The sequence below is a fragment of the Carassius auratus genome, chromosome 21 (assembly GCF_003368295.1).
Source record: "Carassius auratus strain Wakin chromosome 21, ASM336829v1, whole genome shotgun sequence".
NCBI classification, from domain to species: Eukaryota; Metazoa; Chordata; class Actinopteri; order Cypriniformes; family Cyprinidae; genus Carassius; species Carassius auratus.
Window position 1 is genome coordinate 22,288,438 of NC_039263.1, and position 23,104 is coordinate 22,311,541.

At 31.9% G+C, this 23,104-nt stretch overlaps 2 protein-coding genes and 1 long non-coding RNA gene across 5 annotated transcripts in view; 1 reads left to right on the top strand and 2 right to left on the bottom strand.

Annotated features, from left to right (window-relative positions):
• Window positions 1-15,597, bottom strand: part of LOC113038953 (electrogenic sodium bicarbonate cotransporter 1) — a 42,200-nt gene extending 26,603 nt beyond the window's left edge. The window contains exons 1-3 of one of the 3 annotated variants that reach the window (XM_026196769.1): window positions 15,044-15,597; window positions 5,820-5,890; window positions 2,868-3,041 (exon numbers count right to left, since the gene is read on the bottom strand). In XM_026196769.1, coding sequence (XP_026052554.1) covers window positions 2,868-3,041; window positions 5,820-5,890; window positions 15,044-15,060 — 262 coding nt within the window. In that variant the 5' untranslated portion in view covers window positions 15,061-15,597. The remainder of the gene's footprint in view (window positions 1-2,867; window positions 3,042-5,819; window positions 5,891-15,043) is intronic. The other 2 variants (XM_026196768.1, XM_026196770.1) reach the window with 2 other exon arrangements.
• Window positions 7,150-11,128, top strand: LOC113038954 (uncharacterized). Its single transcript, XR_003274834.1, has 3 exons — window positions 7,150-7,721; window positions 9,674-9,805; window positions 10,919-11,128. It is a non-coding gene; the product is annotated as an uncharacterized LOC113038954 (long non-coding RNA).
• Window positions 15,598-16,969: 1,372 nt separating the features above from the next.
• Window positions 16,970-21,264, bottom strand: LOC113038955 (deoxycytidine kinase-like). Its single transcript, XM_026196771.1, has 7 exons — window positions 21,077-21,264; window positions 20,404-20,519; window positions 18,691-18,884; window positions 18,392-18,539; window positions 18,192-18,307; window positions 17,411-17,510; window positions 16,970-17,150 (listed from the first exon to the last, which is right to left on the bottom strand). Exons 1-7 carry the CDS (start codon window positions 21,165-21,167, stop codon window positions 17,124-17,126), a joined length of 792 nt encoding a protein of 263 aa, XP_026052556.1. The 5' UTR covers window positions 21,168-21,264; the 3' UTR covers window positions 16,970-17,123.
• Window positions 21,265-23,104: the final 1,840 nt, after the last annotated feature.

Here is a 23,104-nt window from a genome sequence, read left to right on the forward strand (position 1 = left end):
AGACTAGGTCTTTTAAAGGTAAAACTAGAACAAACAAAAGGTTTAAGGCAAGATTTTTGAGATAATGATGAGATTTTTGTCTACGTCTGAAGGCCTCTCGGACAGACTGCCAGTTAGGGAAGTCAGTTCATGTGGAAATCTCTCAGATGCATTGCAACACAGTTACTGACTGAATATTTTGATTCAAAATCTCAAAGGCTGTACTGGGACATGTGTATCAATGCACGCCATGCATGTGTGCAGATGTGCATGCTTTCAATTTGGCCTCAGGTCACAGTAAAGGCATGTAGAGACAGGATGACACACATATCAACCCATTCATTAGTCTTCTTCTCTGTACTTCTAAATATATACTAAATCCTAATACTGTACATTTTAAAAGAAATTATTACTTTTATTTAGCCAGGATACATTTGATTGATAAAAAGCGACATTTACAATATTACAAAAGATTTCTATTGCAGATAAATGCTGTTCTTTTTAACTTTCGATTCATCAAAGGATCCTGAAACACAATTTCCACAAAAATATGAAGCAGCAAAACTGTTTAACATTAATAATAATAATAATAATAATAATAATAATAAATAAAACATGTTACTTGAGCTGCAAATCAGCATATTAGAATGATTTCTGAAGGATCATGTGACACTGAAGACTGGAGGAATGAAGCTGAAAATACAGCTTTAATCACAGGAATAAATTACGTTTTACAATATATTCACATAGAAGACAGTTATTTTGGTTTGTAGTAATATTTAACAATATTACTGATTTGATATGCATACTGACTTTCCTGTAATTTTTATCAAATATATATATATATATATATATATATATATATATATATATATATATATATATATATATATATATATATATATATATATATAATGAATAATAAATATGGGTAATATTAATATAGATATAATTACGAATTTCTGAAAACTGTCTATGTGTTTGTCAAACTCAGAATTTCAATTGAAAACTTCTGTTTTCTGTTGTGACATCAAACAAAATAAACTAAAAATACTTTTTCTTAGAATGTTCTGTGATACTTGTGTCTATTAAGGGCTTGTTTAAAAATACATTTTAAACAGAGAAACATTACAATTACAAAGAAACACTTATTATGTCGCACTTTTTCTAGAACTAATAAGCAACTTTATGACATTTATAGAGAGATATTTGCTTATGAGCTCCAGTGCAGTGACTGTTCAGTCAAAACAATCGTAATAATCACTATTATGACATTGCACTTTAATAAAAAATAAATAAAATCATATTAAATAAGGAAAAAAATTGCTCTTACACTGGACACTGTTATTTTAACATATCAACTGCTTTTTAACATGCTCTGCCTTTGTCTCTCTGTGCATTTTAGCACATTTGCAGCATGCTCAGCTAATCTAAGATAAACTGGCCAAAGCTGGATGATTGTTTTCCTCCCCCCCGTGGCCTGAAACGGCCCCTCTGGAGAAAATAAGACTGTGTTGTACACAAAGGAGAGTGTAAGAACATCCCATTGGCCCATGTCTGGCTCTGTGCCTCCTAACCTGGGCTAAAAGTTAACAAGCGGCTAAAATGAGCCATCATACCAGCAGCATGTACTCAAACTAGAGGCACTGCTGCGATCAGCTGCCCGTTAATGCTAAATCCAGGCACAAATCCAGGCAATGAGAAGCCGTTCATACTGTTGATGTGAGAAGTGTGAAGTGTGTGATTCTCTCGGGATTGACAGTCAGAGAGAGAGAGACGGAGAGGTGGAGCGGGTTCACTGAGGATACGCACAGATAAAGGTGACTATGCACTTGTTTAGCTCGATGCTTTGCCTTCTCAGCCGTGTCACTGATTAGCAGAGATTAGCACACACAAAGACCTTTAACTGAGGCTGTGAGCGCCGCTTTATCTCATTCTCGCTCTCGGCTGAATCTCCAGAACATCATGGATCGCTCTGTGTTAAAGGCCTGGGAAATATCTCTGAAGGTTCTCATGTGAGACATCAAGAATGACTCGCAGATTCTTTTTATTTCTTTTGTGAAATGCAGAATGAATCATCTGAGCTGATGTTTTAGGGGGTATATCCTTAATCCTACAGCAAATCCTAAAAAGTACTGTAAGATGTAATTAGAGTAGTCAACATGACTGAAAGCATGACTAGTCTTCTGAAGTAATAATATAATCATTTATAATATTATTTTAATAATATAATCATTTAAGTCAATTCAGACTTGATGTGCAAAAATGGATGTTTGTTTTTAACCATCTATTGCCAGGATGAATCTTTGGTTTGTCTTTTTTACTATAATTATATTATTCATTTTAATTAATATTAATGTCTAATATTTTTTTGAATTATATAATTAAAATACATATAAATAAAATATATATAATATTATGATATATATATATATATATATATATATATATATATATATATATATATATATATATATATATAATATTTTTTATATATCATAATATATATGTATGTGTGTGTGTATAGTATTTGCTGAATTAATTAAAATGAATAATATAATTATAGTTTTATATAATATATATATATATTTTTTTTTAACTATAATATACTATAATAATATTATTAATTTAAATTAATTCAGCAAATACTAAAATAATATACAAACACTTGAAAATTATAATATATACTAAATTATAATAATCTAAATAATATATACTGAAACACATTCATGTGTTTACATTTTTAAGTAATATTAATAATAATAATTATTGACAATTTCTTTTTATTTACTAGTTTTACTAAAGTAATTATTGGGTTTTGTTGTGTTTGCATCACATTGATCCCACAGGCCTGCAGCAGTGAAGGTTTGTGTTCCTCTGGGACTCACTGAGAGGTTTGAGGATGCTGGAGGACGGATCGTCTGCAGTCTCGGTGTCTGATCTGTCGCTGGCGTTTTCCATCAGTCGCTCTCTCCTCTCTTTGTGATTGGATCGTCGTCTGTGTCGTCGACGGCGACGGTAACTCTTAGGCACATGAACTCCAATGTAGACAGTGTGATGACCTGCACACACACACACACACACACACACACACACATACATACATACATACATACAGATCAGAATGACAGCTTATACATTAAAGCCTAAAAATAGATGGCAGTCATATACAGATAACCAGATAAAAAGAGGCCAATAATCACTGCTTTGGTAACTTCTGCGGTGTGGATGTAGTAAATGTGCTACTGTTGAACTGTCAGTGTGTAATCAATCTGAGGGAAGCCAAAACACTCCTGGGTTTCAATGAACTGCAGCAAAAAAGCAACCATAGGTCATACATTTTTAATGAGAGTTGGCCATCTTCGATGCTTCAAATTCTACTTCATGCAAATAATAACTGACACAATGTGATGCAGTGTCGTAAATTTTATAAATTAGAAATAATTAGAATAATTAGAAATAAAATAAAAATACAAAAAATTAAAAAAATATAACATACATTTAAAAATGAAATAATTGAAATAAACTGAAGCAAATAAATGACTAAAATTAAAATAAAACTGAAAATATAATTATTAAACTAAATGAGAATTTAAATTGAATTCAATATATATTAAAATGCTAAATTTTAAATTAAATTAATTAAAAACTAAATTTGAAAAAAATTAAGAAAAGTTTTACGTAAAAAAACAACTTTAAACTTAAATGAAAATTACAATTGTTACATTTGGCAGCTACAAGTGAAATAAATAAGTTAAAGTACTAAAATGTCAAGCTAAAATAAAAATTTATTCAACCTTAATAGGAATATTAAAAAAAATAAACAACTAAAAATGGCAAAAGCACGCAACAAAATTATTGAAACGATAAAATGAAAAGAAAAATTGAAAAAATAAAAGCAAATTCAAAATATTAATAAATACTACAATAAATAACACCAATAAATGACTACATCGTGATTCACTTTCTAATCTGTTTATGTGAGTGACAGTATATTTGACTATAATATGACTATAACTGTTGAATAAAGTAATTTCAAAGTGACATTTTTCCCCCGTTTGAATTCTTTGAAAGACCTTGCACTAATAAATCACACACAGGAGCATGAATAAGACAGGCACTGCGCTTCTGGGTTTGCATGTGTTTGTTTTTTCAGAAGGGAAAATCTGACCCGTATCTCACACTTGTTAGATTATAGATAAATGCCAACAACTTCCTGTACAGCTGATCAGGCAGGAAATGGCAAGACATCTCCAGGAAGTGGATTTAAAAACAGAGAGAACACACACTCACAGAACAATATACAGATTAATAAAAGCCGCTCATCAATCCAGTCATCCAACAATCACGCTTCAGTCAGCCTTCACTTCATTCATCTCAACTTTAAACAAATACGTCTAAACGTTATCTGATGTGTGTGTATGTGTGTGTGTGTGTGTGTGTGTGTGTGTGACCATCATGTGAAGGTCCAAAGTTCAGTGAGGACGGGAGAGGGAGAAGCCAATATAGAAAGAACACAAGTGTGTGAAAAGCTCATGTTTGCGAATGTGTTTGTTCTGCTTTTGATGTGCAGATATTTTTAGACGTCTGAACCTGCAGTATTTGTACATTCTACATCTGAGAGGGAAATCACTCACTCAACTGTGTCCAGGCATTTATTTGCACACACTGCCTGTGTTGTTTCAGCACATGATTTATTTGAGGAATTATTTGGGCTGTAAACATGGCCAAAAAATTACAAAAATAAAAATGAGGGTGCAAACCTGAATGTCGCACACAATGTCAGTATTATATTCAATAAAAACATGAGAATAATTTCATTAATTATTAAATTAGTATTCCATAAATTGCTGTGACGAGCTTCATTAGCATGGAAAGAGGCATGATGGTAAATTGAGCCAACGGAGTGTGATTTTTTTAAATATTTAATAAAATATTTAATTGGACTTTAAAAATGTCAGTTTCACAAAAAACTATTGTGATCAATAAAATAAAATAAATAAATATTGTTATATTCAAATAGATGTATTCAATTTTTATATTGTTATATTTCTATCAAATATTATATCAAATAACCAGCGTGTATTATATACATTTTATATGTATTTTTTTATACTTTTTTTCTTATTTTATAACTTTAATATATAATATTTATATATAGTAAAGAACTACATATTTTGATTCATCATGGTATTTTTCATAGATTTTGTCAAAAATATTTCATTTAAAATTCAATGAATATAAATCAAATATCTGGTGTGCATTATATAGATTTCATACATCTTGCACTAGGAAAATACATTAAGTCTGATCATCTTTGTAAATGCATCAATTTATTATGATCATCATTTTATACTTTTATCATAAAATGCAATTACAAATGCATATGATGCAGCAGAGATGGTTTGGTGGCAGTATATGAAAAAATATCAAGTTTTGCACTAAAATGCAATGCGCTTAAGTGGCGCACATTTAGTCAGTTTCTCCTGAATGTAGAAACAGATTAAGTGTGTGTGTGTGTGTGTGTGTGTGTGTGGATTAAGACATCTTCACGTGTCTAGAGCTTTAGTTTGTTACATCTGCAGCGCTCATAATCCTCTCCTGCCCTTAAGAACAAATTACTGCCAATACAAGAATAAAATAATAAAATAATAATAATAAAAAAAAAAAAACAGCTGGTCGAGAGAGAAGAGAGAGACAGGAGAGAGTGAAAGTGAGCGTGAAACGTAATCCACAGTAACTAAGACTCCGCAGTCGTCACTGAGACACAGGGGATCCAATATCCCACCTTATATTTAAGAGTGTGTGTGTGTGTGTGTGTGTGTGTGTGTGTTTCGTACCCTCGACCTCTTCATCACACACATTTTTGATGTAGGACGCTCCTCTGTCCACTATGGCTTCATCCTCCATTCTGAAAAACACAAAAAGAGAAAGTCAGACACAAAGCACGTTATTTTTGAATACAAAGTCAAAAGACGAAACCAGAATCAAGCAGACTTTGTGTAGAAAGAGCAAGCATGTTTAATCTCTCCTTGCACGCGCAGCTTTCTCAGAACAGCGTTTCTTCTGAAGCAGATCAGTCACTTGTGTTTTAACCTTCCCTTTTACCTTTCCTTGTTTAAAGGCCAGGAGGTCTTGTAACCTGCTTGGATTTGTCATGTTATCTTCCAGTGATTGATACATTTTAAACACGAGCTGGATGCATCATAATCTAATAACCGCTCACACACCTTGTGCACGCCAGATAAATGTTGAGTGAATGTTTAATGTTGAGAGCACAAGATGAAGGAATCTTCAGGTCATATTTCTACCCCAAAATTAAAAGAAAGAAGACAGACACTGATCTGAAAATTAACCCTATATCTTTGCATTGTGATAAAATAATAAAGTATATTTTCCCTCATGACTGTAATGCAAAACAGAAGGAATACATAATTAATTTCTTTATATATAATTACATTTGAATAAATAAATGCACTGTAAATAAATAAACAAATAAATGTAATATTTAGGTAACATTTAATCTATTGCATTTAATTTATTTTCTAATGCATTTCATATTAATTTATGCATTTAATTAGTTTAGAAAACACTAAATTCTGTATTCTCTTCATTAGGTAAAAAAACTAATGAGCATCACACTGGGAATAATGACATTTACAAAACTCAAAAGTATTTGTATATTTAGATGCATTACGATGATGGAAAATTTTAAGGAAAAAAAAAAGTACATCTATAATAATATATTAATAATATATCTTTAATTACTTTTTAACTATTATATATATATATATATATATATATATATATATATATATATATATATATATATATATATATATATATATATATATACATACACACACACACACACAATATATATTCATAATAAAATATACAGTAACCTAATAACACACACACACACACACACACACACACACACACACACACACATATATATATATATATATATATATATATATATATATATATATGCATTATCATTATTATTAATAATAGTATCAATCATACAAATAATATTTAAGTATTTATTGTATTTTTTTATGCTGATAGAAATCTTAAAATCTCACTTTTTTTACATACTTATTACTTTATTTTACTTTGAATCACAGTCACAATAGTGAAAACTACAAAACATCTAAATGCACTTTGATATCAAATTCATGTGAACTTTGGAATAAATGTTCTTAACTGCCACAATTGGGGGAAAAAAAGTCATAATTGTTCTAAAATAAAAATATAAATAAATAAGATTTTGGGGAGAAATACTGTATGACAGCACAACTCAAATCCCAACCACCCAATCTGTTAGCTGTTGAGAGTCTGACCTGAATGTGTGTATATGTGCACACACACACACACACTGAATGATTTGTTTATTATGTTTTATGGCAGGAAATATCATGAGACCCAGGCAGAGGAATGTCATGAAGCTAAAGCAAATACAAGCAGTAAAGGTGTGTAAGTGACTGACGCACGAGCTCCCAGCAGCCCTTGCACCATGTTTACCAATTCAGAGGTGGGACAGATGACCAATACTGGCATTTCCACTGATAAACAGTGATTTTCTCCCGCCAATACCACGCGTGACAGAAGTAATCAGTCAAAGAGGAAACGAGGTTTCGGTCTGACATCTGCAGACTCCCACAAACACTTCCCGGGGTCAAAGGTCACACGGAGCAAAGTAAGAGTGAAAAACTGAAGCGTAGCCACATCATTGTGTAAGTGGGATTTCAACAGAGCTTTTAATAAGACCTACTGATCTTTAAATCCTTCTCATATGCTTTAATTCCTCAAATGTTGCTGCTTCTGTGGGAACGCCAATTTGTTTTGGTTTAATCCGTTTTTCTTGACACTTTTTTATTTTTATTTTTTTGTGTTTACAATTCACTGTGTGTGCGTGTGTGTGTGCGTGTGTGTGTGTGCGTGTGTGTGTGACCCTGGACCCAAAACTAGTCATAAGTAGCACAGATTTATTTGTAGAAATAGCCAAAAAATACACTGTATGGGACAAAATTATACATTTCACTTTAATGGCAAAAATCATTAGGATATTAAGTAAAGATCATGTTCCATGAAGATATCATGTAAATTGATCGTTATGACTGGTTTTGTGGTTCATGGTCACATATATAATAACTAAATCTTTATCTTTATATAATCTTTATATAAATATAATTATAAAAGTATTTTGTATCAATAAAAAAATTTGTATATATTTGTATATGCACGTATATGAAAACCCATCATGTGACACTGTTGATGCTGAAAATTCAGCTTTACATCTCAGGAATAAATTAAATCTTAAAATATACTCAAATAGAAACCAGCTATTTTAAATTGTAATAATATTTTGTAAAAATATTTTATTTTTGATCAAATAAATGCAATCTTGTTAGGCAGAAGATACTTTATATAAGAGAAAATGAGTGTACACTGAGTGTGCATGATTATTGACAAATGTTTTTATTTGGGTGCAAAATTAAACATGAACTCACACAGTTGAGGAATAACCCTATATCACTCCCAGCAGCCATTGACTGGATGTATAATGTCTTTGAGTTTAGTTTAGTTTAGCCGGGTGTTAAGCTCGAGTTTAGTGCAACACCTGTTTGAGATGTTGAGATGTAGTCTAACAGTCAGACCAAATAGTGTAGATTTCTTTTACTCCCGAGCAGCTCGAGCCAGTTAATCATTCCTTCGGACAGCGCAGACGTCATAAAAGACAGACGAGGAGAGAAAGTCCAAAACACACCTGAGACTCTGGATACAATTAATGTAAAACTAAACTAAACAAGAGCCATTGATGGGACGGACTGTTCAATACTTTTATTCAGCAAGGATGCTTTAAAATAATCTGTAATCTGTGACTGTAAAGACTTTTTTTTTATTATTTATGTTCTAAATCAATTCTATTCTTGTTTTGTTTTTTTACACAGATAATAATAATAATAATAAGGTTGTGGGTTCGATTCCCGGGAAACACATGTTAGGTAAAAACTGATAGCCTGAATGCACTGTAAGTCGCTTTGGATAAAAGCGTCTGCTAAATGCAGACATTTAACTTAATTATTAAAAGTTTATTGAGCAGTAAATCAGCATATTAGAATGATTTCTGAAGGATCATGTGACTCTGAAGACTGGAGTAATGATGCTGAAAATACAGCTGCACATCACAGGAATAAATTATATTTAAAACTATATTCAAATAGACAACAGCTATTTTAAATAGTAATAATATTTCAAAATTATACTGTTTTTACTGGATTTTTTATTAAATAAATACAGCCTTGGTGAGCATAAAAGACTACTTTTCACAAACATGAACAAAATCCTACCCCAAACTTATGAATGGGAGCATGTTTTAATTCATAAATAAGCCGAACAAAGTTTTTCTGTTAAATAGCATGATTGATTTGTCCCTATAGTGAGACTAGACCAGCACTAACTATTACCACAGAACTTTTCTCCATCATCTACACCTATTTTCCTCATTCCACGTCTATCGTCCTCATCTCGTCTGTGCACTTCCTGTCAGTCCTATAGCCATTCTTTTCATTTCATACAAGGCTTCCTTTGTTTCCTACAGAACTCTTGCTCTATGCTGTCTCTGCCTCATATTATGTTCACTTCCTAGTGTTTTGATCTATCTCTTTTCTATTCCTCTTTTCAGTCTACCTCTCCTGCTTCAGCAAAGCTGCGTGCTGAGGGACAGGATCAGGACGCAGGGATCACTGGGAATAAATCTGCTTTCTTTAACCACTTACACAACACTGCAGTCCGATCTACAACAAACGATTACAAGGTTACTTCATTATACAACTTAACAGTGTTCTATAGAAAGAAACTTGAAAAGCTGTCCATGTAACACCCAGCTTCACAACGTGAAGATCTGTAAGGGCTCTGTAGATTGATTGATACTGCATGTAAAACACATTTCAGATTATATATAAATAATAGATTAGTATACATATACTATACATAGTAGATTCTTTTGTAGATAAATAATTTTTCTGTTATATAAACATATTTCTTTTAAATGACATCAAAAAATTTACGTTTTTTTTTATCATTTTTAAGAAATTTATCATTATTAAATTTCCTTTAAATGATATTTAGAAATAAAATTTAGATTTATAGCATTATAAAAACATTTCTATATGTTGCATATATACACATTTCTTTAAAATTACGTGAAATAATATATTTAATAATAGTATTATATTTAATTTTTAAGAAATGTAAAAGAAAATAATAATAATAATAATAAATATATATTTATAAATTCTATATGGTTATTTTACATATATTTATTTAAACTGTAGAAAAAATAGATTTAACTTTAAATCATTTTAAATTATTAATGATTTATTTGAAATAATTTGAAATATAATTTATATAGGATTCACATATAAACAGATTTTTTTAAATAGTAAAAACAATTATTTAAATATAAAAAATTCTTACAATTTAAAAAAAAATACTATATGGTTCTTTAACATATTTCTTTCAAATATAGAAAAAAATATTTTACTTTAAAATCACTATAAATTATTAATAATTTATTTTAAATATACTTTCTATAGGTTTCATATATAAAATTGATTTAAAAAAAATAATAATAATAATAAATTATTGTTGTTACATCCTTTGGTTATTTCTACAGTGCAAAATAACATTAAACAGATGTTTAAATCTCTTTCTGTCACACAATTTAGTGGCACATAGTTAATTTAGAAACTAGGTCAAAACTTGTTTACCATAATGAAATTAATGTTATGGATGATAATACAACTAAAGATTAAACAGCAATTATGGTGAGAATTTCAAGCATTTGGGGTCCCGGGGTCATAAAAGAGTCACAATCCCTCATATAACAGACAAATGAAAGAGTAAATGCTTTGGTCATCTTGCACAGATACTCTAGATGGATTCCACACACTTCAGCACTGGTCACTTCATAGACACCCATCAGTGAATATTTGTGAGGTGAGCATAAGCACACAGCGCTCAAACACTTCCAAACACCAAAACACACGTCTGCTAGAGACTCCCACAAGACTGATGAAGCGGAGGAACACAGCATGATTTCAAGATGAGAACTAATCTCAAATATCAAACTGAGACATTAAAGGGTTAAACAAAATTGATTGTCAACAAGAAATTATAGTCGCAAAGCACTGTTCCACAATAATGCTTTATTTACCAATGAAACCGAATATTCAATGAGAACAAAAATTTGCATCAGGAAATTTGATCAAATTTGATAGAAAATTTCAGCCTCCTGAGCAACTAAGTATTGAAAGAGTATTAAAATTGGTCTATTATTTTCTTATTATTGCATAAAATGTAATAAAATGATTAAAAGTATTTGACATACCATGCAAAACTATTAAAAGTGTTTTCATTTAAATGGTTGAATATAAAAATTATTAAATAAAATATAAAAAAATTATATATTTGTGTTTACATATATATACATATATATATATATATATATATATATTATGCACACACATTAGAGGTGAGAAATTTTAACTAAAATTTTAAAACATTTTAATATTACTGTACCTTGGCAACTACCTGAAAATTGTTAGTGTCTGTTAAAGTTGAAGTAATACGATTAATCATAATAATAAAATAACAATAAAATAAAATATTTAAAAATGGGGGGAAAAAAAGAATACAAATTTCAAAAATAACCAAAGCTTACCCTATAATTAAAATTAAAACTGAAAATATAAAAATAAAAGCTAATGATTCATCGTTCATTAAAAAACTATAATAGTATACAAATAATACTATAATAACAATAAATTATAGCTTTAACTGGTGGCTTAAGGCTGCATTACTTGAAATATCTGCTTAAAACAATGTTATTTTGCTATTGGTTCACATAATGTCCCCCGCCTACTTGGCCTAGATGACATCATCTGAAATAGAAAGCCTTTTCAAAGCAAATTGTTATATTATTTAAACTTATTTTTCCCTACATGCCCTGATGAATCACGCACGGTAAGCTCAGGAACATGTTTAAGAAAGTAAAAGAGTCAGTTTTGAATTTGACCTGTGTCAAAACCTGTTCACATACAGTAGATCCATTCTGATACATGAATCTTTCTATTTCAGAATTGCTATAGTATCCCAGCATGCTCAGGGTCACTCCTGTCCGTCATGCACAGATGACCTCAGTCTCAAGGAGAAGAAAAGAGATATCAGAGTCATGAGAGCAGAGTTTACAGAAGACATGCCACTGTGACTCTGCACTTTCCAATGAAAGATCTTTCACAATGTGTGTGCTGTCTGCTTCAGACGGTCAGTGAAAGAGGACAGGGCAGTCACACAGGTGTAGATCAACAGGTGAGAGCGATCGATCATGCATCGTTAACCCTGTGCCAATGAGGAAATATTAAACATTTTTCTTAAGAAAACCAGGCTATTTTCATTCTTCCAGGTTACAGATTAAAAATTGCACTTATCTTAAGTACCATACATTTCTAACAGTGATGTCATCTTTAACTTAAACTAGTACATTTTTGGTAATTAAAATAAATGTTTTGTTTTTTTTTTATGGAAAACTTTAAATATAAAATAAATAAATAATAATATCACTTACATGTTGTTATTATAAACTAAACTTAAAACAGCAAAATTTGTTTTTATAAAAAGTTATAATAAAATAAAAATAAAATATGAAAAGCCACCTTCAGTGGAATATTTTAAATGTCACCCTGGGAACAAATTTAAACAAATATGTTTAAGTACTAAAGTTGAATAATAATAATAATAATAACAACAACAACAACAACAACAACAACAACAACAACAACAACAACAACAATAATAATAATAATAATACAAATTAAAATAATAAATAAATAAAAGTTAATTCAAATAATAATAAATAGTATACTGATAGTATAGTTAATATAATAGTATATTTAATCCTTAAATAACATTGCTGTTTAGACATGGTTATACCATGATATTCTCGATAAAGCATTTTTTTTGGACATGTACCATGATAATACCATGATTTTAGACATATATACACCATAATATTCTTTGAGTACCATATCATTAATATATAAATTAAATTAAATTAAATGTATGCATTTAGCAGATGCTTTTATCCAAAGCGACTTACAGTGCATTCAGGCTATCAATTTTTACCCATCAAGTGTTCCTGTCATGTTATATATATATATATATATATATATATATATATATATATATATATATATATATATATATATATATATACACACACAATGGCATCACACGGTATTGCTATGGTACTTTAAAGTACTCTTAGGTACTTAAACAATCCTTACTATAGACTAAATTAACTACCAGTATTTTTTGTAAGGGTAAATTTACCAGAAATGAAAGTTAGTTCTTATTAAAGTGTAAAACTCTAAGTGTCATTAGCACTGAAACCACACACCACATGATCCACTCACTCACATCTGAAGAGCCCTATTGGTCAAAAAAAAAAAAATCTGATCCCTGCAGGCAGCTGGGTTTTTTTTTTTTTAGAACAGCACAAACTGCACTGAACTAAAAAGAGCTTGAATCCCTTGCATTATATCAGCCACTGGTTTCTGGAAGGCTAAGCAACGCACACATTGCTTCTGGACGCTAAGGAGCTAATTGGTTTTGACAGGAGCTTCTTGGAAAAAGATTACATTGACCGCTCAAGCCACGGCTTCAGGGAACCTGTAAAGAGGGCGACTTAAAGCAGCGTGGCTTGGCAGTAACATCCGAATGAACAGAGTGAACGACATCATACATCATGTGTCAGCGGTGGAGACCCCATGAGATATCCCCATTCACTCAAAACAAAGACAGTTCTCGGGTTTCAGCGAAGAACCCTCTACTTTTAAAGATAAAGGCTCTTTATTGGAATCTTTGGTTCCATGAAGAACCTTCAACATCCACGGAATCTTTCATTCCTGCAAAAAGTTCTTTAGATCATTAAATGTTCTCAGTATCAAGAAATGTGGTTCAAGAACTGTACACTGAAGAGTCTGAGGAACCCAAAATGGTTCTTCCATGGCATCAGTGTGAAAGCTCTTTTTTGGGTCTTTACTTAAAAGAGTTGATTCTTCGAAGAGCCAAAAAGTTCTTGATGTTTCTTTAAAAGTTTTTGTTTTCCAGCTAAGAACCAGTTTTGTTTCTTGGGTTGCTATATAGTCTTTTGGGGAGCCTTTAGGCTTTAGAAATGAGAGAAATAAGTAATTAAAAAAGTACAATTATATACATACATCTGATCAAGAAACTTTTTTTGTCTCTTTAAGGTATTGGTTTCTGGATTCTGAAGCACCAAGTTCACAGATGTTTTAAAGAATGTAGAATAAAATGTTCAGAATGGTTCTCGCTTATCTAGAGTCCTTCACTGTTGGTTCTCCAAATCAGAATGAATTCTGGGCTCTAATTGTTTTTTGTTTTAGAATTTTTTCTAAAGAACAAAACGTGATTGAGGAACCTGAACAGGTTCTCTGACGGAATGAATCACTTTTGGTTCTTGTTGCTGATCAAGAACAGTTTTTGGCTCTCTAAAGTCCAGCACATTGGGTTCTGAAGCATCACCGATGGTTTGTTATTAAGAAGCCGAGAATAAAAGGTGATTATGAAAACGAAGCAGGTTCTCTGATGAAATTAAACAATTTTGATTCTTCATGATGATCAAAAACAGCATTTCGTTCAACATATTGGTTTCTGAAGTGCCAAGATCATCTGTGATTCTCGTTCAAGAAACCTTCATAAATGTTGAACATTTAGGATGTCCACGACCTGTCAAAAGTATGCAACTGTCCAGTTTAATGTCTTAAATAGATAATAACCTCCGTGCCTGAAACCTGAAGCCCTAACCGCACAGACTCGGAGCTGATCTGTTGCTCTGTCCTGAAGGATACTGTTACATCTTTACTTTTTAGTGTAGAAGCAGGACAGATCCAGGGTGGGAGGGCTGATCTCAATCCCCTCATGGAAACACAACCGATCTCGCCTGGGAAGAGTGCATGCAAATAATAGTACTCACTTGTTTTTGTCGCTCATGTTGACCGTGCCGCACGCGTCCTCTTCTATCAAAGTAGCTGGAACTTCTCCTTACGCTGAATTAAAGTGCGTCCAGGCTTCAGAAAGACGCGCAAGTGCGAATTCGCTCCAAGTTCAGCGTGTCTGGATGCGTAAATGCAGGAGCACATACAGAGACTCACTTCTGTTTGTCTGGAGCCGGAGATAATTCGCTGTTGCTTCTACTATCTACAGTGCATTCGGTCACTCCAGCAGTCATAACGCAACAGGCTCACGAACTCTCCCCGTGGCGTCGGAACACGCTCCACGTTGCGCGTAAAGCTGCTCGCGTCGCGCTCGTCTCGAGCCGTGTTCCATATTTAAAGATCTCGCCCTCCTCCAGCGTGACGCAGCAGGGGGAGGAAGAGACACGAGAGGTCAGCATGTGAGATGCAACAGTGAATACCTGCATGAACACATCTGAAAAATACTCAAGTTCACAGTCAGGCAACCTTTCTGAAATATGTACAGCACATGCATTTAATCAAACACGCGCAAGTGAAGCATAAATGATTGCTTTTATAACTTTAACAAGCAATATGTAAGTTTGCATATACATATAATGCTTATGTATTGTATAAGTTATTTTATTCTGCGTAACATGGCTTTAGCAAGCAATATATGTGTGTGTGTGTAGATATATATATAAATTTGTGTGTGTGTGATTAAGATTAATAAATGCTGTAGGGGGTCTCTATACTAGTTTTTTATTAGCATGCACATTACTAGAATATTAGCCATTTATTAGTACTAATTAAGAACATATTAATACCTTATTCTACATAGCTACCTAATCCTACCTAATACATAAACTTAACTAACTTGCCAAATATTAATTAGCAGAAAATGTATACATTTGTAAAATTTAAGCAAAGTTAATAGTGAATAAGTGTTCCCTATTCTAAATTGTTACTGAACTTTTCCTTGAATGATTTTATATTTACAAAACCATGAAACCCTCGAATATAAAGATGACTCCTGAGCACCTGATTTTTGCAGACATACAAATATTTGGTTCTGTCGACTTGTTCAACATTTAGGAGAATGTTCCAAATAACTCCAGGAAAGTCATCCAGTTCAAGTTTCACACATTTCATGAAAACCTTGTTGTACTTAAAATCCTGAGTAATGATTGTGAATACCACAGTTCTTTCTAATGACTTCAAATTCAAGGAATAGAAGTTTCTTGTTTTTAAAGAGCTGTAGAACTACGCCCCCATCTGGCCGTTCAGGACTATCAGCACAGTATTACACACTCATCTACAGAGACAACTTTCCCCCAAAAAACCTCGGTATTCACTCTCCATCATGCAGCTCCTGCAAACATACGGGCTTGACACCACATGAGACACTGAAGGATGATTCAGCTGCTTTTGGGTAAACTATTCCTTTAAAGCCACACAAAGAATGCTTTGATTAATGCAGAATGGTTGAATATATATATATATATACACATTACCTTTCAAAAGTTTGGGGTCAGTGAGATTTTTCTAAATAAATTAATACATTTACTCAGCAAGGATGCATTCAATTGAAAAAATGTCATGTCAATGTCAAAAATATTAATCAGAACAGCAGTTTTCAGCACGGAAAAATAGGAAATGTCTCTTGAGCAGCAAATCAGCATTTTAGAATGATTGGAGGGATGATGCTGAAAATTCAGCTTTGCATCACAGGAAAATATTACATTTTAAATTATATTCAAATAGAAAACAGACATTTTAAATTGTAATTTTTTTTTCACAATATTACTGATTTTAGTGTATTTATGATCAAATAAATGGAGCCTTGGTGAGCAGAACACTTATATGTTCTTTAAAAGAAATAAAGGTGATTATTAATTTTTGTTTTATTATTTAATTCATGAAGTAGAAAAGTAAATTTAAATAACAAAAACACTGATAAGTGCTAATTGAACAACTGTTTACACAAAATTTCATGGTTTCAAAAATGTTGAAAAATAAAAATATATAAAAATACACACACACAAAAAAAACCCCACAATGTTACATTATTTGGCCAACATGAATCCGTCGTAATCGTAATCACAGGGTGCTCAGAAATTCCTTCACCTAGGGGAAAAAATAAAATAGAATCACCTTTTAAATATAAAACGCTTTTCAGATCATAAGATGTAACTTCCGTTACACTGGACAAACATCTCTCAGACTTTCACTCATCACATGCTCTGGGTTATATGCTAGATTAACTTGCAAAAAGCAAAAATGTTAATTCATAATTTACTCACCCCCCAGTCATTCTAAGAATCATCAAACATAATAAGGATAAGATGACAGGATATTCACTTTTTATTTTAGTGTGTGTGTCATACCTTCTCAATCATATCAGCACACTTGATCTTACTGTCTTTAAAATCATCATTGACATCCAGGGTAAGAACCGGCACTTCATTCAGATAATCAAACTCCATACTGCACACAATTTGTAATATACAATTAATTACTGGAGAAATAAAAAAATAAAATAAAAAATTTGTTACATTTATTTTGCTACATTCTATATTCTTAAAAAATAAGTTTTTATATATATAAAACATTTTTTAAGGGTGTATTTTTATCTTATTTTATTTTAAATTAATACATTAAATGTATAATAATATATATAATATAAATATACACACACTCACATTCATCCATACATATTAATATAACTTTAATGATGTATTTTTATAATAATTTTGTATAAACTTTTTTTACATCCATAAAAGTTAATATAAAAATGTGTAAATTAATTAGCGCTGTGAAACACAGTATACACACATATCACTTTCATGTAAACAAAAAACCTGTATTTTGGATGCATTTAATCACAATTAATAGTTTGACCGCACTAAAATTAATAAATAAAAAGATTAAACAATCTACAAATATTTTTGTATCATCTTGCTACATTTTACATCCTTAAAAAGTAAATACATATGACCCCATTATGTTTATTAATAAATACAATTAATAAACATTTAATAATACATTTGTTATAATTTATAAAAATGCATATTAATTTACATAATTGTATCCCCCCACAACGATGCCAAACATAGTGATACTTTAGGACCTTAAAAATGTCTGGTGTTAGTTGTGTGTGTGTGTTACCTCATGGTCCTGTGCTGTAACCAGCTCTCATGTTTATAGTGGAGTTTCTCCAGATATTCCAGTGGAATTCCCTGTTCCTCGTCTCTTCCTCTCAAATGCAGTCTCTCCAAACACCTCTGAAACACAAAATCTCCTCATTTACTCTTGTTCTCAGCACAGCAGAATCACTTTAAAGGCCTCATCTGGCTGTGCGTTCATACTTCTGGTTTTGCCCGCAGGTAAATGATGCCGTCCAGCTCAATGTGCTTCCCAAACTGCTTATGCAGCCAGCTGTGCCAGTCCTGATAGATCGCCCACTCGGTTTCATTCACACACTCACTTTCATAGAGGTTAGAGGCAAAGATGTACCTGCAACACAACAATCAGAGTGATTAAAATAAGCCGATTAGTTGATATTTCTATTTATTCGACTTTGTGACATAATGGGAGTTATATAACAATCCCTTCATCAATGAAACGAGCTCTCTGATAACGGATGTGAATAGCAGGTGCAGTCTACCTGTCGCTGTACACGGATCGTTCGAAGAACTGCACCGGATTCTCGGCCTCTCGCAGTTTTCCGTTGGTGGATCTGATCTGCGAGCGGATGCGGCTCATGCAGGCGTAGCTCTGGAAGGTGTAGGCCCAGCGCTCGGGCTTCTCGTACATCATCTGCAGCACGTTTCCTCCGCTCTTCTGAGAGGTGCTCAGTTCCTGAGTCAACACATACACGTTATATTTTTGTAAAATTTCAGACAAAACTTAGTTGGATATTTACATACATACTCATGCATTTATATGAATATATACAAATATTGTTCATTTAATTTCATTTTTTTATTGTTTTACTTTTCTAATTCTCTCTCTCTCTCTATATATATATATATATATATATATATTAGTGCAGTCAAATGATTAATCGCATCCAAAATAAGTTTTTGTTTGCATAATATATATGTGTGTTCTGTGTATATATAAATACACACAACATACAGCATATATTTTGAAAATATTTACATGTATTAACATGTCTAGATTTACATTCATATAATTAACACACACACACACACATAAATATATTTAATATATATATATATATATATATATATATATATATATATATATATATATATATATATATATAAAATCTCGATATACGTGTGCATTTATATACACATTGTGCACACACACACACACATATATATATATATATATATATATATATATATATATATATATATATATTTTGTAAACAAAAACTTTATTTTGGATCCGATAAATCACAATTAATCTTGTGACAGCACTTATACACACACACACACACACACACAGATAGAGTTTTAATAAAATGCAGTACTATAAGATTAATAAATGAACTGGCTTAAATGTTACACATGAATTAAGGCATCACAATATTGTAATGTACAATTGGAAAATGGGATATAACTGTCATTATTAAATTATTAATATTGTTAAAGATTACATATCCAATATTGATGATATGGCAGATACATATACAAAAATATTTATATATTTTCTGTTTATTTCATATTCTAATTATTAATGATTTGTATGCATAAATTATATATTATTCAATTATTACTGTTTTTGCACAGTAATAAGCAGTGGGTCAAATGCCATTCATGTCTACTGTGAGTCACAGATATAAAGACCAGCCTCTTGACACATTTAAAAGAGAGACAAGGTCTCTCCCGCAGGAAACATGAACTTCATTACGGTTTAACTGATCTAACACTATATTTATCAGTAGTAAGTGTGTGAAGCAGCAGCTCTGTTCTGGTTGAGTCCTCAGCTGTTCAGGACTAAACCATCTGTTAATTCCCAGGAGGACGAGAGTGTTTGCCAGAGCCGTTTCCATCGCTGCGCTGGATTACAGGCCTGCTTATCATACTCAGACAATACAGTAAACATGTAACGTACAGTGACCACAAAAATATTGATACTGGTGTCTGAATGTCAGTGCAGACATAAAAAAACAAAACAAGTGCCATCTGCACTCAGAAATTAACCATTCTGGGAATTACTTTTAACGAAAACTATTATTTACTTGAAAAGTGTGTTTGTGCTAATTTTCTTTAAAATAAATGCCACTTAGTTTAAACATTTTGTTCTCTAATAGCACATATTTTAAAATAGATTTTGGGCAGACTTAAAGGATTATATTTTATATTACAATATAAAATGTGTATGTTTACAGTATTTTTGACTGTACCTCGTGCTCGTTGTGTTGAGTTTGTACATTGCACCACCTGGCGATGGGTTCCGGTACTACCTCCCATTCTCGATCATACTCCTCCAGCAGGCGAACAAAAGTGGATTTACCCGCAGCTAGCACAGGACAATATGAGATAAAAACACATTTAAACACGTTAAGAAATAATGCAACAACAAACGATAGAGATATCTTCCACGTTTGTCAAATAACATCTAAAAAAGTGCAGGGAATCGCTGTTTGGCCGGATATGAGATGTTTTACGAATATTCACAACCCAACTTCCGCTCTATTCTAATACTATTTTTTATAAATGCAAAAATGTTTTCAATAGTCAGAGCATGCATAAACATGTGCTATATATATATATATATATATATATATATATATATATATAATATATATATATATATATATATATATAAAACGCATTCATAACAGGAAATGTTCGTCAAGGTCTAAGTTGCGTTAACTTTACATATGTTAATAATAAATATTATTTTTTTCATAAACGTAAGTACATTAACGTAATCGTTAAAATCAGAATTCACAATGAAAAGTAATTTTAACCTTATAAAAATGGATTTGCGGCATTTAGTGGCTATGTCCAATAATGAAATATGCTTACAGTAACGTTACTGACAAAAAAAAAACAACAAAAGTAATGTCTCACCAATGTTGCCTTCAATGGAGATGCGTTTCAGTCTTTTCTCCAGGCTGTCGTTCAGAGGACTGGGACAGGCTCTTTTGGCTGTGGGAGACATTTTATCTTCACGCAATATTGCAGAAATGTACAATAACACTCGGTAGAGTTACAGTCTGTTAACAGAGAAACAGGCGGGACATTAAATTCTGGCGCTTAAACTTCAAGGTCCTCCCACCGGAAGCAGCTGCTCTCAAACCGCAAGTGCTTCACATGCACGATAACACCGCTCGATTAAATTGTTTTTTATTTTACCTCTAATCAGTTGTTTAATATTACACACGCGTTCAGAAAATATAATATAAATATAAAACATGCACAAACATTAAAAGAAAATCACGAATAAAATGTTTTATTTAAAAGGTTTTATTTGCTTACAGCAAAAACAACATCAGTTAGTGATATTGTTTTAGTAATGTAAACTTTAACAGTATAAGGAAATCGTATGCATGTATTTAAATATCTAATCTGCCCTAATTAGTTTACAGTTCAGGAAAATATATGAATTTCAGTGACAAAAATGCTCTATAAATACTTCATGTCTGTCTGATATTAATCACTTTTACACAATGGCATACTCCAAACAATTAGAAGTAAAACGATTACATTCATGAAAAAAAAAAGGAATCTAAATCAGGATTCATCAACATACCGAATATTCAGTACTGTACTGACCATATATGAACAGGTAAATTTCAAATGGGTACCACTGAAATGCTTAAATAAGTAAACAGGTTAAATATTTAAGAAATGTTTGGCAACCCAGTTGCATTAATTCAATGCTTTAAGAAAAAATTCAAAACTTAAACAGCTGTAGCTAATAAGAGACTCTGATCTTTTCTTTTAGTCTCTTTGATGCACAGCCAAGTCAAGGTTAATGCTTCTCATCAGCAATGTGGGTCAACAAAGTAGCAATTCCAGCAAGCACACTTCATTGTTTAGTATACAAAACCCTAATAGTGACATATTAAAAGCGAAATATATAAGGAAAAAACAAGCACTGATATGAACTTCAAACAATTTTGCCTAATAACATCAGTGAGGAGAAGTAAGATCATTATTGCATAGGAAGTTTAGTCATTTAATTCCATGTTTTTACTGTCAGCGTTACAGCAATGAAGAATCAAACACTCTTTAACATTCACACTAGTCAAAGAAAGCCAATCACATATTCCTCTGCTTCAACACAGACACCAAACCGAATCACTGCAGTCTGCAGTTCAGCTCTCATTCATTAAACAGTGAGATCAGGATCACTGTTTTTCCCAGTTTATCTGTCTTTTGTAGTGAGTTTCTCAATGAGCTCTTGAAGAGATGCCAGCTCCTTACGGTCGATCAAGTTAAACTCCTCAAAACAGATAAAAGAAGCAGCATTTCTTTCAAATTCAGAAACAACAAACCTAATGCAGTTCAGAAGTTTGGAATTGGTTAGAATGTTTTATGTTTCCGAAAGTCTCTTATGCTCTTTAAGGCTGTGTTTATTTGATTGAAAATAAAATTAATATTGTCAAATATTATTAGAAATCAAATGAACAGTTTTCTTTTCAAATGTAATGTTAAATATAATTTATTCCTGTTATGCAAAGCTGAACTTTCAGCTGAGGTTTTTGTAAAACAGTCAGTCAATACACACAAACTGCTGATGCCACATCATTTGAATACCATATGAAATGCTGCAAGTTGCTTTACAACTCTTAGAAGCCTTCATTTAGACTAATAAATGATATTACTTGACAAACAAGTGGTTTAATTTGATTAATTCAGATCTTCTCCGTCAGGAAGCATGACGGCCATCCGCAGGTTCCCGCTGCCCAGCGTGGCTTCGGCGTGTTAGAGCAGCTCATACTGATGAGAACCTTCTGGAATAATCTTCTTCGGCTTAAACGTCTTAGACGAGCGATTCCCGCTGGAGGGTTGGAACAAAAAAGCCACTTAACAGGGAAAATTCACTCAAAAATTCAAATTTGCTGAAAATTTTACCCGCATTGCATCACTTGT